Below are 17,807 nucleotides of genomic sequence, written 5' to 3'. Positions count from 1 at the left end.
ACTTAATATTAAACAAAAATGATACTTTCCGACCACGATAAAACAATGTGTATTCTCGATTTTCAATTTGAAAAAAATTTAAAAGTTGTTGACATGATAATTAAATAAAAACAGCCTTGAAAACAAATTCGACATAAGCACGATCAAGAGTTCTGTTTTAGTGAAAGTTTCCATCGTCTTCTGTCACCTGCCATTGTGTTCGGATAAATTATATAAAGACGCCCGTGAGTTATACGAGTCATAGTCGATTTCTCGAACTCAGATGGATCGTGGTTCTGTGCCGCTCAACGACAGGCATCATTGGAACCAGAGCATGATACAAAGCACTGCAAACAAGAATTTTTACTATTTAGCTCGCCCATGATGAGCAGATAGCAGTAACCACAAGGTTCAAGATGGCAAAAAAAGTTAACAAGACTTGGAGGGGAAAAATTGATTGAAATTATTGAAAACAGTACAAATTCAAATCCTTCGATGAAGATCGAATTTATGTCAACTACATTTACCAACGTCAAAATTCTAAAAGAATTTTTCAGATTAGACTAACACACGGGCTCATCTCCCAGTAAACTTGAATCTTAATCTAAAAAATAGCAGCAAAGTGCAAGGAAATGTGTAGTTCAAAAAGACATATTCGATTTGTAATGTTTTGAAAATGCATGCTAACTAGAAAATCATCGAGAAAAGTTAAAACTAATGGAGAAGATGAACAACTTCAGATAATACTTTTCGTTGAACTAGTATTAAATAATCAAACTTACATGATTGTGATAAAGGAAAGGGTAAAGGCACTGTTACTCCTCCCAACCATCTAGTCTTGTCCCGGGGTCATAGTTTGTAAAAAGACGAAACTCATTTCCAAGCTTGCTTGAGTGCTGAGGTCGAAACCCACAAGGACGAAGGCCTAAAAGCTCCGCCGACCTGTCCCTTTGCACCTCACCTACAAAAAAGCAAAATGGGGCAAAGTTAAGCCCAATATTTCCTTCTGAGTTTTTTTAAATCATTGTTACCACTCTAAACCCGGTAGCTGTTCAACTGAGGTTGTTCTAAACAAGCAGAGCATAACGTTAAGTTTTATGTTGAAAGCTGGCAAGACTACAACATATTAAAGCAAACCTGGAAAATTTATTATTTTGACACATTATATAACTAAACTATTATTGACGGCGTGTTTAACAGCAGGATATGGCTTGTGATGAATGAATTATTAAAGAATCACCAAATAAACAAATCCTAAATAAAGAGTAGAAGAACAAAAGGCACAAAAATCTAGCCCAATCATGACATCCAGAAAGAAATGAAAAAATGCGAAAAGGGTTCTGCTCTTGGCAGCACAGGGAAATTTTGGGGAATAGGCTGATCGACCTTTTTTTCAAAACATAGCCCTCCCAATTTATCTGAGGGAGAAGCTGTGGCTAGCCAATCCAATCTCGTTTTATGTAAAGATTATTTTTTTTCTAGTTAAGACTATTTTTTGTCTTAGAGTCATTAATAATTCCTTTCAATTACTTAGTTCTAAATTTTCTATCAAGTGTAGCTTATCTCCCTTATGTTAAGTGTACCTCGGTTATTCCAGTACTAATTATGTTAAGAGTATTAACTTTGACTCAGATTGCAGAGCTTTGATGTGTGCTCTTTTATTATTATTGATCAGTTAGTTCATAAATTATTTTATCATAATGAGGTCAACCATATTTTGCCCAAGCTTCGGAATTCTGGTAACTGCATGGTCGATATATGTAGTTGTTAAAAATATAATACGATTTTATGTGAACTAGATATTTTGATATTTATCACCATGGTGATATACATACTATTTTTTGATTTTGACGCAAATGAAAAATGTAGGTGCTAATATGCCTTTTCTAGGTTGAAATAGGATAATTATAATTTATAGTGTGGAATTAATATTTGATTTTTTTTTTGCTAAAACCGGTCAGGGTAAGTACTTAACCGTGGGCTTTTCGGAGTCTGCTATATTTTCCAGTTAGCTTGCATTCGGGAAATTATTTTATTTCTATGTTTCAAAGCAATTTGCATGCCAAGTACAAATATACAATACACAAGGCATAAATGTAGCAGGGAAATTTTTTAAAAAAAAAACGGAATTTAATCACAAAAGATATAATGTAGAACCAAGAAACTAATGTTGTCGAAAAGCAGTAATTAAACTGATCAGAGATAATATATACCTGTAAGTAACAGAATGTAAGATTCATTGGGTCGCAACAGAAACTTGATTGTCTCAGTTACTTTCTCCAAGCACTCCTTGCTCTGACACAAGATTCCAACGTGATGAATGATTTACCATGTCATAAATATTAAAGAATTTAAGCTTTAAATTAAATCAGAACAAGTTGAGAAGCAATTTTCATATATGCAGCATAAAAGGTTATTTAATTCCTAAATCTTTGCCTCGGCAGCGGCAATAAAAGATAATCTCAAAATTCCTACTGGTTTTTATTCAGAATTTAAACTCAAGAATCAACATTATTCTCTAATCATAGAATGCATCCGAACAATAGCAAGTGGTGAGCAGAAGACACCCTAAAAGTTTCAAGTAGACGGAAATAATGAAAGGAACCATCCATGGTCTTCAAGACGTATTTCATACTAATTAATAAAACAACAAAAGAATTTTCAGTTCCAACAGATATAGTGCATTTCAGAAAGTAAGTGTGACAAGGTTTAACATCATTAGTCCACACTGTTATTGAAACCAACAAATCTGGCCAGTTAATATTCATCACACAATCAAGACAAAACAGAAGCTGATTTGACAAATTATCCACCTTGATGACACTCAAAGTGTCTTGCCATTTATTTTCATGCAAAACAAGGCCATAGGAACATATAGCAGGTAAGTATGGCAGCAAAACAAAATACAAGTGAAGCACAAGTAGTCAGTAGAGCTTCAGAATTTAAGCTAGAGAAAACTCCGGTTGAAAATTTAGTTGTCAAACTATTAAGCATCTAGAGATAGAACATTCTCTTGAAAATAATTACCAGGTAAGGGGGATCTGCAACTACAATTGGAAAGGTGTGCCTCAACAACAGTGGAAGATCCTCAGGCTGGTTGTAATCATAAAATGTGAACTCATTCCCATATTGCTCAAACCTCTGGTCATACTCAAGAAGCTGTGCTGGAACTTGAGGATCAATTTTCTGAACATTCAAGTACAGAAACTGTAAATGACTCAATAAAATTACAAGTTGCTAACACAGATTGAACAGAACTATTGGTCGTAGATAAGTTTTAAGTGCCGAATGCAACATCGTGCTGCACAATTCTGCGTATCAAAAGATCCTAATTCCGCCCGAGCTCCAGAAGAATTCGAAAATAAGGAAACCCAGTAAATTAACATAATTAAAAAACCAATCTCGAATAAAAAAATTCACACTTAAGTCCGAAAATACACTCTGATCCCAATCAACTAACTCAAATCTCTCTAAGGCTCAAGTACCTTGAGGTAGGCGTACAGAGTGGGGCAAGCAATGCAAGCAACGGAAGGGGAACGGAGGTTCCGGCAGATGGTAAGAACTTCGGTGGCAATGGTTTCGGCCGTGGAGCGATCATACCAGAATTGGCTGAGCCGCCAGTTCTCCGCCACGAGAGCCACTTCCTCGGACGCGTCGTCCCCCGAGTTAATTTCGCGGTTCTGTTCGGAAAGGAACTCCTTGAGTGCCTCCAGGGCTTGCGAGCTCAGCATTGGGGTATCGTCTTCTTCGGCGTCTATGGAAGCAGCGACGTCGTTTGATGGGCTTTCTAGAATCAATCTAGGGTTTTCCCTCGCGGTCTCCATGATCAAGCTAAGCTGCTACAGCATACATAGTGTTAGAAACTCCATATATTCAATAACTTTATTATAATACACTAATATATTTATATTTTTAAAATTAAAATATTTTAACGTTTGACACAATAATATTTAATATCAAAAAACAAAAATCTTAAAATATTATATTTTCACGATTTTTTTTTTTGAATTTATACCATCAAAATTTTAATTTCATCGGAAAAAAGAAGTGTTTATTTATGTAATTAATTAAATAAATTGTTTATATTTAAGTAAGTAACATGACCCTCGATTATTATCGCCTTATCGGATGCTAGGCTATTATAATATTCTAAAAAATAAAATTAGATTTAGATTAATAAATTATTAAGAAACTTATAAAAAAAAGACACCTTTCAATTCTCGACGCATGATCAGATTGCGGCTCAGCTCGACCAAAGCAAAGGAAACCTTAATGAAGAATTTTTTTTTTTTGACAAGAAATAATGAAGAATCTAAGATGAGTTAGATGGGTCAATTCTCTCAACATTATTTTATGTAATTTTTTAAAAACTATATAATAACTAATGTGGATATATGTCAGGCTTTTTTTCAAAAAAAAATTATTATTTTAGATCGTCTTCTCATTGAAAATATCTAAAATCAATCTTTTTATCTTATCAAAAAAATATATCCTATAAAAAGAAATGATGTTCAAATTAAAAGAAAGAACGATTGAAAAATTAGGAAATGGAGGGGGAAAACATGTATGGTCTATCACACCAATTTTTTCCCCTAATTTTGCAACAATAGTCATATTTCATATTTAGATTTCATTCAATCAACTTATTCGTAATACCAGAATTTTCACTATTTTTTCCCCATTTTTTTCTCAACAGACTCATAATTCTAGATACAGCGAACCTTAACTAAATCAAGTACTTATAATTCTTTATTTTGTAAAAAAATTAAAAATAAATAACTTATTCTAAAAAATAAAAATATATCATGCATACATATATAATATTTATATATTATATTATATATACGTATGTACAATTATGCTAATTACTATATTGTATATAAGCTTAAAATGGTTTGGGACGCTTTTATCATATTATTAATATTATTATAAATTTATAATAACTTAGTGTAATGTAATAATTACAATCACACTATCATCCTTGGACATTTGATTTGGGTTCCCTTTATTGGCCCTAATATTATATGCACTCCAAAGCACTTGAAATGAACACTGGACCAGTACAATGGTAGTGCCTTCTTGTTCAAGTAGATCACTTATAACCAGGAGAGAATATACAGAAAGATATTCTTTCAGATTATGAACAATTTATTACTCATCCAAAGTCCAGCAAAAGTAAATAACAAGTGTAGTTCATTAAAAAATATGATAGTATTACACACAGGCAAGTGAAAGTTGACTAGAAAATGAGTATACAGCGGCAAGCAAACACAAGTTCTAATATCATAAGAAAAAGAATAATCAGAAGTAGTACAGGACAGGAAAACAAATCCCAACTGCATTACTTATGTGTATTTGTGAATTTATACATTATATTACATTACCCGGTTGGTGGGAGAGCTAAGCACCTTTATTGTTCTGCCAGGGTTTAAGGACACCGACAACTATGATTGCAACGATAATGAGAAGAATGATGATAGCTATGCACATCCATTTTCTTGAGCTTCTTTGTAAACTCTTCGCCTTCTGAAGGGCAGTGTTCCCCGATTGCACATGGTCCACAGCAGATGAAACCTGATATTTGAAACCATGAGGAACAATTCATAAAGATATCAACTATGTCGATCCGAATTCCAGAAAATATTATAATTTTCCAGAAGCAAGTTGCAGCAGTAATAGAGCATGCTTATAGTATAGTATACCTGTGACTCTATGTTATCAAGCATGTCCCCTTGAGCTTCAACCAGAACTGCCATATCCATGAAGATCTACGAGGGAAAATACGATGAAGTAATAATCATAATTTGATGTGAACCATTATTTTTCATTTGGAAATAGCATATTGAGATTAGCGAAAATAACATTGAAATCCCTCAAGGCTTCATCTGATCACACAACCACCTTGATATTTGAACAGTTATTTACAAGGACACCCCAGAAAGAATGTCATTGCATAGGTTACCCTTGTAAGAGAAGGTGAAAATGTAAGTTGTAAATAATGATAAGTCACTTCATATAATTACAAAGAGACCTTGAGAGTTGAATAGTTACAAGGACACTCCTGAAGGAATTTCATTAAAAGATTAACCCCTTCAACAAGAGGTGAGAATGTAGGTTGGCCCAAACCTCGAGGGTTCCTGTTGTAATGTTAACCACACAGAGGGAATCATCATAATCATCAAACCTAAGGGCATGACTGCTTAGTTTATCCTTATTTTTATTACAGACTAAAATAACTGGTACATTCAGAATCAACAAGAAAATTAAACTTTGGACTTATCTATTTGCTGTATACCATACCTGTTGCAAATCAAGAAGCTTCTTCTCTAAATCTCTAACAGCATCATGTCGCTCTTGTATTTCTGCAAGAGTGTCCATCACCTACAATATAAATAACAAAAGCTACATAACTATTGTGCATGACCGAAAACATTCCTTGCAAATCCAAAATGGTGCTACAGGAAACTGAGCTGCTCTATCACAGAAAATTGTAATGGGAAGATCCCTCACCCAAATTTCTAAACGAGTAATACTTCATTTATGAAAAAAACTGTATTGATACAAGTATCAAGCCTAATTATTTAAATTAATGACGCATAACGGGGACGAAACGATAAACAAGAAAAAACATTAGAGGGGGGAACCAAACCTGGCCTCTGCCTTGTTCTCGGATTGCTTTCTGAAAAATCTGCTCGCTGTCTCCAGTCTCTATCAATTTATCAATTGTCTGCAGGAAAAGATTAAGTAAATGCACTATGTGTAAAGAAACTAGGGTGTTCTAGAAACTAAATAAGTTACTTAAGAAGTCACCTCTTCATCAGCCCGTGTGCCCGTAACTGAATCACATTAAAAAAAATCGTCAAATGGGAAACAGATTTTAGAAACCTGTGGCATTAAGTGGCAAAAGTTATGCTCTTGGACAAGTAGTTTCAATACCTGTGAATACACGCCTCTCTACAACCTCACGATACTCCTGATGTATGTTTTCTCTTAAAGTCTGCAAAAGTATTTACTATGACCTAAGAGAAATAGGTGCTATAAAGTATAAACTGAAAGAACCCAAAACCACACTATCATAATATGCAATTGACCAACCTGAAATTCAGACATCCTGTCTTTAAACTTCTTCTTCAAAGCCCTGCATGTAAGCACAACCATATAAAGCATATACTTCATTTATCTCATCAGTTAAATGTTACTCTAGTCTACGAATTCTTCAAACGAGGATAGGAACAGTGGAAAATTGCGCAAGTAACAAAGTGAGCTCTTGCCTATACTGCAACAAATTGACCGTGGTTAATTTTTTTTTGGCTTTTTATTGTTATAGTCAAAGTACTCACCTGATTCAACAGCTTTTACGCGCCAGATGAATGGTTTACTCTTAAGTTTAGAAGTTAAAAGAAATTATCGCGATGTGTTTTCCCTGGGAAGGAAAGGTTTCACTGAACCAATATAACATGACCATCAACAGCATTCAAAACAGCAAAAATCACTTGATCATTCTGCAGCTAGTGCATGTCTTTGGTAAATACAGGTAGAGAAGAAAGATGCTGGCTAAGTTCAAAGGTTGACACTACAGTGTTGGAAAATATATTCCGAAATTGAACTCTGGCTACACAAGGAAAAAAGAAATATACATTTTTTCCTTGTGTAGCTAGAGTTCAATTTCGGAATATATTTGAATGTTTCAAAATTTTAATTGGTGCTTGATTATTTTCAAGAATCTCAACATTATGCCGATTTCAATGATCAAATGGACATCTTTGCTTTAAATAATACGCAAAAACAAATGAAATCTCAGCAACTTATGAAAGAAGAATAAACAGGATATCATAAAAGAGTGTGATTACACTGTTGTTGCTGTCCTTGATCTGTCTACTCCCGATCCCTTGCCACATCCAGGCTTTTCTCTATTAGCTAAATTCTGGAAAAGAGTTTAAAAAAATTTCTATTATTAGAAATCTCAATTGCCAAACTACGAAAAGACATTAGCCATATTTTCTCACCTCTTTGTCAAGTGCCTCAATTTTTGATTTAATGGAACGGGCAATTTTTCCAACCTCATCAACATCCTTCTCCATTCTCTGCTTGATTGCTGCAGATCATATGACATTAATCATGAGAAGTTAAATTTGTGAGAGGTCCAGTTCAATTAACACCACGACTAATATGTGACCAAAAGGTTAAAAAAATGTTGATAGCTCCCAAAATTTTTACAACATTAAGTTGCTCTTGTTCTAAGCTATGTCATAATTTGTTTTTAGATATGGAAAGGAGAATCTAGTCTCTTTCCAAAAAAGATTCATTCTGTGATTGATAAGTGGACCCATGTTACAGTGGCAATTTTCTTTTAAAAAAACTTCAAAATACAAAATATACTGGAAAACCCATTTACTGCAACACCGGTCAAATAGCTTCTAGTCAGATGGAAAAACCTACCTTTCATATTAGCAGCCTTGGTAATAGCCTTTGATTCCTCATGAGCATCCTGTCATGGATAATGGTAAATGATGATATTCACATGCTGGAAGTAGATTTTTTTTAAAGCTTTAACTCCATATAAAAATAGTCCGAGCAGCTCACAAGGGAAGTTTGCACCAACAAGTTGACAGCATATTATTTAAATCATCGTACTACATTAGGAACTAATCATGCAATTGTAAATAGCATGCATACAATCCTGTGTAAACCGGGGGAGTAAAGAAATAGTCGCAATTAAACATCAACTGACACTTGCAAAATTGTCTTCAGCAAAATCGTGAAAAAATCATGATTGTGTCTAGTCACGTGTATTATACAGCAATGAGTTTCAAAAAAAATTCATGTTTCCAATAACACAAAACAGTCTTAACATCAGAAGTATTAAAAAAAATACTAAGGTGATGCGAGGGCAATACTAGTAAATCATTATTGTGAAACCTTAGAGGTGGAGGAATTCAAAATATTGAAATATGAATTTCATATCTGCTTAAGATAGATAAACACCAACATAATACATGTCACAGTTACCGGAAAATTTATCAAGTGAATATGGTAGTGAACTCATATGGCTAACAAGAGCTAAAAAAGATGAAGATCAAGTAAAGAGGGTATTATAAGCTTCTTTTGTATTGATTGATGTTGTTAAGATTGGAACATTGACCTAACTCATCCCAAAAAACTAGCTCAAGGGAGAAGATTGTCCAATCCCCCTTGAGATAGATAAACACCAAATTATGGACTGAACGGGTGGCCTAATTATAGGCAGTCCAACACATAACGGTGGAACCCGGGCTCTGATACCACGTTAAGATTGGAACTTGGACCTAACTCAACCCCAAAAGCTAGCTCAAGGGAGGAGGATTGTCTAATCCCATATATACCACTCAAAGGTTATTTATCCAACCGATGTGGGATAATTAACAGATGTCCCTTACTCAATTGTCAGACCAGTATATGGGGATTATTCTAGTTATAAAAGTATAGAGCTGCCTAAAAAGACAGTACAATCAGAAATCATGTAAACTCCCGAACAACGCAACACGCAAGCCTGACACAAAAAATTCCAATACAATTGTTGTAGATAAGAAAGTGTTAGCTTTAGTTAAGTATGGCTTTAGTTAAGTATTTGATCCCTTCTCCTACACCTTTGGATTCAAAAGATAGGACACATAAACAAAAAAGTACGAACCTGAAGCTTTCTCAGCAGGGTATTGAGCTTTTCATATTGCTTTTCGATATCCTGAACCTAGAAATACAAAATCAATAACAAATCAAGTCTTAAATAATAAAATAAGATGGCCAATTTTTAGTTAAGAAAAACAATTAAAAAACAAAAATAAGATGAGCAAAAAATTCCATATGATTTAGGGTATTTGGAAATAAGAAAGGAGCCGAACAGGTCCTTCTTGAGATCATTGTGGGGCAGTAATTATTCTAAGTCGTAGCCACCTGCTTGAAGAAATTTTCTAAGCCTAATTCCTCAGAATTATTTGATCTCTGCATCCCCATTTCGATATCAGCATTCCTATTATTTTGATCCTGAGGGATCACAAAGGAATCCTGCAAAAAAGCACACAAGAACCTTGTCAGAAGCACATTTGAATAAACAACTATTGGAGGGGAGTGTGGATAAACTTTTCAACTGTGTAGCTAAGGAGAAGCATGATGCGAGGAACCAAATTTCTCTACCGATAAGTTGGAAGTCCAGATGCAAAATGGAGCTCCATGAAATCATGCATATGATAAGTTTCAAGCATAAATTCAAAACAGGCCTTCTAGGAGTAGCTCAATACCTCTTGTTTCTGAGTGTAAAACATAACATATAACACCAAAAGATTCACAAACTTAATACTTTGGATGCTTATGGAATCACAAACTCTGTTAAATTTATAAGAAATTCGTTTGAGTTAAACCATGTGAATCTTAAATAAATGATAACATGGGTAATGTGCAAACTATGTGGTACATCAGCAAGCACAAAGAGGCAAATCGAGCTGCACCCAACGAAATAAAAATTTCAAGGAGTGTAATTATATCAAAATGTCAAATGCTTCATGCGCATTTTATTGCCTATCAACAAGCTTAACAATGGAGTAGTAAATTTCATGTGTCGAGATCAATGTGAGGGCGTAAAATACAAAAATAAAAATAATCATAGATGCGCCCACATCTTTTACCAAAAAAATTCAGTTAAGGAGCCCATTCCTGCAAAGAAACAGGAACTCGAAGTCCAATAAAGACGAACCTATCCAAAGCTTCCAACTTTGAGACTCAACACACCCCTCCCCGAACAGCAGAATAGGCATTGGAAAGAAAATTAACATAACTGACAACGTTTTGAAGATCTGATCTCTACATCGTTAATTCGACCACATTCAACAAATAGAAATTTCATAAAAACTGATCGAAATAAAAATGAAAGCAATCTACGTCCCAATTCTTCTCACAAACAATTTCTCCAGATATATAATTATCAAAATTGTTGCATAAAGGTTTTTATAAAACAAAAGTAAATCTATTCATTCCATTTCCAGCTGATAAATGCTACATTTCGGCACAAGACTTCAAAAGCAGATAAATTTTTGTATCGCTTCAAGATTTAATGAATCAAAATAAGGAAGAAACTCACCGACAAAAGGTCGTTCATCTTCAATAGTTGGAGAAACGAGAGAAGAATTGATAGAACGAGGGATCTTCTTCTCCCCTGGGAAAAAAGGCTCCTCCTCTCAGTTAGTGTTTAGGCGTTTTGTGATTTAAAAATTAAAATCAGACGAACAGCTCAGAAAGAGAGACGGAGCGTGAAGGCAGGTCTTTTCTTTCAAGTTCACACACTATCAAATAATAATTAATTTTTTCCCTATAAAATAATAATAATTAATTTTAAGTTAAAAAAAAAAACTAATGAATCAAGTTTATAAAAAAAATATAATTACTGTATTAGGGTGCTTTGGGTTGATAAGATTGTATATATAAATGAAGTTCTTGTCATTATATAAAAGAAATATATAGGAGATGATATTGAAATTCTAATTCTATAATTTGATTGATATAAAATAAACAATTAATTATTTCATCAATGTGAATAAATAATAAATATCCAAAATATATTTGATTGTATTAGATCATTAGTCCTTTCTAACCGATTAACCACAACATTAATATACTAATAATTGAGTAGGTTTTTTGTGAGACGGTCTCACGAATATTTATCTGTGATATGAGTCAACCCCATCGATATTCACAATAAAAAGTACTACTCTTAACATAAAAAGTAATATATTTCTATTGATGACCCAAATAAGATATTCGTCTAACAAAATACGTAATGTGAGATCGTCTCACACAAATTTTTGCCATAATAATTTAGGTAGATATGATCATGATTTGAAAACTGACGGTTCCGCTTCCAATGAAAGGTGAAACTTGAATTGAACCCGTTGGATATAGTTATGATACTGGTTTTACATGGTTTTCAGTTCTGGTCCGATTGTGATTTGAATTAACGGGAAATTAGCCTTCAGTCCTCAGTCGTCGATTTTTTTTTTGTGTTCAGTCCCTGAGTACTTTTTTAGTACCACATTTCCACATGAAGTGTATCACATTTCCACATGAAGTGTACCACATTTTGTACAACATAGTACCACAATTTTGTGGGTAGTGAGTGAACACAAAGAAATATTTTGATTGGGGATTTTTCATCAACTTCCTCTTGAATTAACTTGAATTAAAATATATTTTTATAAAATTTAAGGTAGAAGGAGTAGTGAAACTAATTCAACAATCATGCCATAAATTGATATCGATATATATTTAAAATAATTTAAAATTAGGGGTTATATTTAATTTAGTTAGATCAAATAGTTTAATTGCTTAAATTAAATGCATCTACATATATACTACAAAATCCTAAAAATTAAGAATTAAGGCAAAATGTAACGTCCCAGATTCGACGACTCTCTTCACTATACCAAAATGAGTCTTTTTAACGTGCTTATGTCCTCACTCACACGCACCCTAAGAAACTTCCCAGAGGTCACCTATCCAAAAATTACCCCAAGTAAAGCAGACTTAACTTTAGAATTCTTATGCGATGAGCTACCGAAAAGAAGATGCACCTTCTTGAAGAGAGTCGTCGAATCTGGGACGTTACATTTTCTGTGCAACCTCATGGCACCGGCGATCACCCTCCACCCCCTTCGGCCCCGAGCCTCACACAAGTTTTGTGTGAGACGGTTTTACGAGTCGTATTTTGTGAAACTGATATCTTATTTAGGTCATCCATGAAAAAATATTATTTTTTATTGTAAATATCAGTAGAGTTGGCCCGTCTCATATATAAAGATTCGTGAGATCATCTCACAATAAACATACTCTAAAATTAATATAGAGTTCTGGGTTAGCAGGGTTTAGGTTCTTTATATATTTTATAAAAAAAAAAAAAAAAAAAACTAGACCGTAAGTCTATCGTTCCGATTACGGTTTCGGAATCGAAAAAAAAAAAAACGGCTTTGGTTCCGGTTGTGGAGATACGATTCCCGATAACCGTGGCAGGCTTTGAGTACAACTTGGGGTGCGGAACTTCTGTTTTATTTGTGTTGAGAACCACCGAGCCTCTCCCTTTTGTTGGATAGATTTATGTTTACTCGGTGAGATACTGCCACTCACCCTAATTAATTGGCCAAAATTGGATCGGCGGTTGGGTTTATTTGGAATAATCAAAGACTTCATTTAGTTTACTTGGTAATTGAGAAAAATACCGACATACTCAAATTGTTTAAACGTAAGTCCAGTTTGCTTTACTTTAAAAAGTTAGTTTGCTTTACTTTAAAAAGTTTGTTTCGACAAGTTTAAATGCCTAATTTTTAGTTAGATGTACAACTATATTAGAGAAAGTTTGTTTTAGTCAATTATTCCTGAAAATTGGAATTTTCATAATTAAAATTGGGATTGTTGGTGCGTAAACGAGTTTTATTATCGGATCAAACGTGTTGACGTGATGGACTTGAGCTTTCTCCTCTTGGTTCGAGCTCAAATTAAAAGTGATATTTTTTCGAGTATGTGGATCGGGGCTTTTTCGCATTTCGAGTTTAACCAAATACTAAATAGTTTTGAAGATTGTAAATTCGATTGTTTGACAATGAAAATTTTTATAAGCTGGACTATTTATATTTCTGGTCTTGATATTAATTTTTTTTACAAAAAATTATACATTTTAAAAAATAATTTTTTTAAAAGCTTTCAAGATATCAACAAAATGTAAAAATTATTTGAAAATGTTTATTTTTCAATTGAAATGCATGGTCGCTGTTGCCATTGCTTAGATCAACTCTTGTGTTTGGTTGGGTGGATTAAATAAGGATAGATTAATAGTCCAATATTTATTGTTAAAATTTTAATATGTTTTAATAATCATTTTGACCCGGTTTAAGATCCAATTTTATTAATCAAATAGTTATCCATAAAATTAGATATTAAACCGGGTCAAAATGATTATTAAAACAACTTAAAATTTTAACGATAAATATTGGACTATTAATCTATCCTTATTTAATCCACCCAACCAAACACACCCTTAAGGTTTTGGGATTGGGCCAAATTTAATTGTTTTATAACTAATAAAAAATGAACCAATATCTTTTATGAGCAAAAAATATATAATAATATACACACAAAATAACTTCAGTCGACATATTCCCGTGTGGCCGTATACAATGTACACCAGCTCCTAGGGGTGTCACCGCAATGGACCCGTCCCAGACATTTCAAATGGGTCACGCGGCGTGTCTCAAATCTAATTTTTCAGAATCGTCCGGATATAGAACGGATCATAGGTCAGATAATATTCGGTTCATATGTATGCATATAAATACTCTATGGTTTTATTTTTATTAATATCCATTGGAGATGTCCATATTTTTTTTTTTGGAGAGTTAATAACTATTTTTTTATGTAATTCATTATGTCGTGAATGTATTTTGTTTGTCATCGTTTAGTGTTGTCGAAGAGATAAATTAGTTTTCTATTATGTTGTATTTAGAGACTTGTTTGTTTTTATAATTTAGTCATGCGAGAAGAAAATTATTATTTTCATTTTAAAAAAAATCCAAGTCTCACGGGTATAACTAGCCCTGTTTTGCACTGCGGGTGGGGCGGGTTCGAATAATATTTAACCGAGGTGGAGCGAGTAATGGATCAAAGTTTTTTTCATGGGACGGGTCTTGGGTCTAATCAGACCCACTCCATATCCAACCAATTGACATCTCTATCAGCTCCAATTGTTTCTTGTACATTCACGTCATATTCTCTTGCATTTCTCGATGAAAATAATATTGATATAAAAAATATAAAGTAATATCGATATTCACAATAAAAAGTAATATTTTAATACTTTTATATGGATGAACCAAATAAGATATCTGTCTCACAAAATACGATCTGTGAGACCGTCTCACACAAGTTTTAGTTTTATAACTCACCCAAATTCAAATTTAAGACATAATCTCGTAATTCAAACTCAATTATAACAACTTCTCAATCAAAAAAAAAACGTTACTTGTATTAATTTCTTAGCGGAGAAGTTTAAAATTATTTATGAATCATTAAAAAGATAAGGTAGATGACAGATATAATTTAATTTTCCATTGATTCACCGACATATACAGCGGTAAGCTAGCACGCACGTAGACGTGGGTTTCATCCAGGGGCCCGCAAAATAGATCACTCCGCGTCCCTACGTGTGCGTTTCTCACACGGCCAACCGAACCCAAACGCTATAAAAGAGCCGAATCGGATGGAGTTCTTGTAAATTTCTTGTATCGATCGATTTGCGTTGCTTCGAGGGGTACGAAATTCTTTTTCATCTGGGGTCAAATCTGATGTTAACTTATTGTGTTCTTATTATTCTTAGGCTTCTTTGAATATTGGTTGGCTTCGAATTTGAAGAGTGGTGATGGGGGGCGATCGAGTCACAGTTTCTACCGAATGAGAATTTTTTCAATTTTACCATGTGAATATTCATGTGAAAATTGCTTAGAACGTTCAAATTTGTGCCTTATTTTTCAGTTTTTATTTTTTTAGGATTATTTAAATTATAATTAATCTGTAATAATCTTGAAAATTCAAGCGTCGTCTGATTGTGTCTCTGGAGGATGATGTTATCTGTGAATTTGGATTTCTTGGTGGTTTTAAGGCATTATTTGATTTAGATGATCAAAGCTTGAGCTGGTTTATCTTGTTTCAGATTTATGGTCGATCGGTTCTTGTCTTTTTAATTTATAATTGAATTTGAGGTTGATCATGGAGTTACTCCCTATTTCCTAGGTACTTGGAAGACAACGTTAGCGGCATACATTAGTTGCTGGGCGGAAGGATTGTAATGGATCATCAACCCGGTGGATTTCTTGTCAAAGAAGAGATGGAGAAGGAAAAGCTTCATTTGAAAATGGTGAGCAAGGTCGAAAAGCCGGAGGGAACCGAGGAAACGTCTAAGATGACACTTGAGCTAGAAACCAGGTCAAAGACGAAAGATGAGCGAAAAAACGAGGAAAATGAAGAAAAACATGAGATAGGTGACGAGAAATTGAAGTGTGATGAGGAAGGTGAAATTGATGAAGATTCTTACAAGAAAAAAATTGATGGAAATAAGGAAGAGGGTGAGGTAGAGCTCGATGAAAAGAAGAATAAGAAGAAGAAGGAGAAGTTTGAAGAAGAATCTAATGAAAGGAAAGAAAAGAAGAAGAAGAACAAGGCCAAGTTAGAAGAAGAATCTGATGAAGGGAAAGAAAAGAAGGAGAAGAAGAAGAAGAAGAAGAAGAAAGATGGGAATGATGAAATAAAAGAGAAGAAGAAAGATGAGGATAGAGGGAAAAAGAATGAATGTGAGAAAGAGGAGAGCGGAGAGCTGGAAATGAGTGAGAAATGTGGAGGAAAAGATAAGAGCACCAAGTTGGCAGAAAGTGAAGAAGAGGGAAAACGGGAGACAAAAGAAGAAATGGAGAAGGACGAGGAGAAAGAGAAAAGTAAGAAAGGTCAGAAGAAGCAGAAGAAGAAAAAGAAGAGTGATCAAAAGTCTGAAGGCGGGAAAGACTATAAAGGCGAATCTGATGAAGAAACGGCAGAAGAGATACATGAGGGGAACGGAAGTGAGGAGAAAGAATCGAAGGACAGAAAGAAAAAACACGAAAAGACAGGTAAGGATTTGGAAATCGGTACTGCAGGGAAAAAAGAGTCGGAGGGGGGGCCCGATGAGGGATATGAGTATGAGAATGACAAGGAGAATGCAAAAGAGAAGGGCGAAGAAGAGGAAAATAAAGATAAGAAAGCGAAGAAGGTTAATGAAAAGAAGGGTATAGATGAAGATTCCGAAGGAGAAGCTCTCAAAGAAGTTGAAGATGAAAAAGAGGAGAAAAAAGACAAGAAAAAGAAGCACGGGAAGGACAAGGAAGTTAAGAAAAAGAAGAAGACGAGCTCCAAAGGAAAAGAAGATGAAAATCCTGACAAGGAAATTGATAAAGATGAAGATCCGGTTAAACAGGATGGCAAGGCTAGGGAGATTGAGATAGATGGGAATGGAAAAATATCGGCCATTGAAACGGATAATAAAAAGGAAGAGAAAGCAGAGGTGTGTGACGATGATAAAAAGGATGGTGAGAAAAAGGAGAAAAAGAAAACTAGAGATGAAAAGAAGCAAAAACTCAAAGAGAAGTACGACTCCAAAAATCTCGACAAGCTGAAATACAAGTTAGAGAAGATCGATAAGAAAATCGAGAGTCTTGTTGAGAAAAAAGAAGACATTTTGAAGTTGATAAAGGAAGCAGAGGATAAAAATCATGGGGGTGCTGAGGCTATAAACGGCTCAACTAAGAAGAAAGACCAAGATAAGGTAGCAACCGAGCCGAAGTAGCTTCATTGACATTTGTATAATAAAGATAATATATCAGACCACTTGGCAATTTGTTTTCTTTTGTTTTCTGGATTGTATGTGTATTTTGATCTTACGGTCATGAACTTTCACTTGATATAATCGCCTTCGCCATTCGTTTTTGGGGGGTTTTGAATTCAGATTCTTCCTGGAACAACTATATATGATCGTCATTTGATCATGCTTGATTCACAGAATATAGAATCCGTGGGTTAAAATGATCTGTACAAGATCTCTTAACCCGCAATAAACAGATCCGTAATTGTACAGATTTAGCTTTTGTTTGTTTTAACTTGTGCTCAAGCAAGAAGATGAATACTCGAAATGGAATTCCGGTATTAAAAGTGAGGACAAGTTTTCAAAATGGCAGATCAGACACCTAGTAATTTTCCAGTTAAAATCACCAAGGAATATGGTTAGAAATCAA

At 34.2% G+C, this 17,807-nt stretch overlaps 3 protein-coding genes across 3 annotated transcripts; 1 reads left to right on the top strand and 2 right to left on the bottom strand.

Moving 5' to 3' along the window:
- Nucleotides 1–48: 48 nt before the first annotated feature.
- On the bottom strand, nucleotides 49–3,845 carry LOC140839724 (uncharacterized). Its single transcript, XM_073206645.1, has 5 exons — nucleotides 3,465–3,845; nucleotides 3,007–3,165; nucleotides 2,193–2,274; nucleotides 762–940; nucleotides 49–326 (listed from the first exon to the last, which is right to left on the bottom strand). Exons 1-4 carry the CDS (start codon nucleotides 3,801–3,803, stop codon nucleotides 795–797), a joined length of 726 nt encoding a protein of 241 aa, XP_073062746.1. The 5' UTR covers nucleotides 3,804–3,845; the 3' UTR covers nucleotides 49–326; nucleotides 762–794.
- A 1,310-nt stretch (nucleotides 3,846–5,155) lies between these two features.
- LOC140839720 (syntaxin-132-like) lies at nucleotides 5,156–11,266 on the bottom strand. The gene is made up of 13 exons (XM_073206640.1): nucleotides 11,090–11,266; nucleotides 9,910–10,020; nucleotides 9,650–9,706; nucleotides 8,419–8,467; nucleotides 7,986–8,074; nucleotides 7,830–7,903; nucleotides 7,075–7,117; nucleotides 6,916–6,976; nucleotides 6,790–6,815; nucleotides 6,629–6,706; nucleotides 6,280–6,360; nucleotides 5,682–5,747; nucleotides 5,156–5,553 (listed from the first exon to the last, which is right to left on the bottom strand). The coding sequence occupies exons 1-13, from the start codon at nucleotides 11,105–11,107 to the stop codon at nucleotides 5,380–5,382; spliced, it is 927 nt and encodes a 308-aa protein (XP_073062741.1). The 5' UTR covers nucleotides 11,108–11,266; the 3' UTR covers nucleotides 5,156–5,379.
- A 3,828-nt stretch (nucleotides 11,267–15,094) lies between these two features.
- LOC140839719 (uncharacterized) lies at nucleotides 15,095–17,520 on the top strand. Its single transcript, XM_073206639.1, has 2 exons — nucleotides 15,095–15,301; nucleotides 15,781–17,520. Exon 2 carries the CDS (start codon nucleotides 15,836–15,838, stop codon nucleotides 17,360–17,362), a length of 1,527 nt encoding a protein of 508 aa, XP_073062740.1. The 5' UTR covers nucleotides 15,095–15,301; nucleotides 15,781–15,835; the 3' UTR covers nucleotides 17,363–17,520.
- The last annotated feature ends 287 nt before the right edge of the window (nucleotides 17,521–17,807 follow it).

Source organism: Primulina eburnea, chromosome 8, assembly GCF_022965805.1.
Source record: "Primulina eburnea isolate SZY01 chromosome 8, ASM2296580v1, whole genome shotgun sequence".
NCBI classification, from domain to species: Eukaryota; Viridiplantae; Streptophyta; class Magnoliopsida; order Lamiales; family Gesneriaceae; genus Primulina; species Primulina eburnea.
This window is presented reverse-complemented; position numbering and strand designations above follow the sequence as displayed.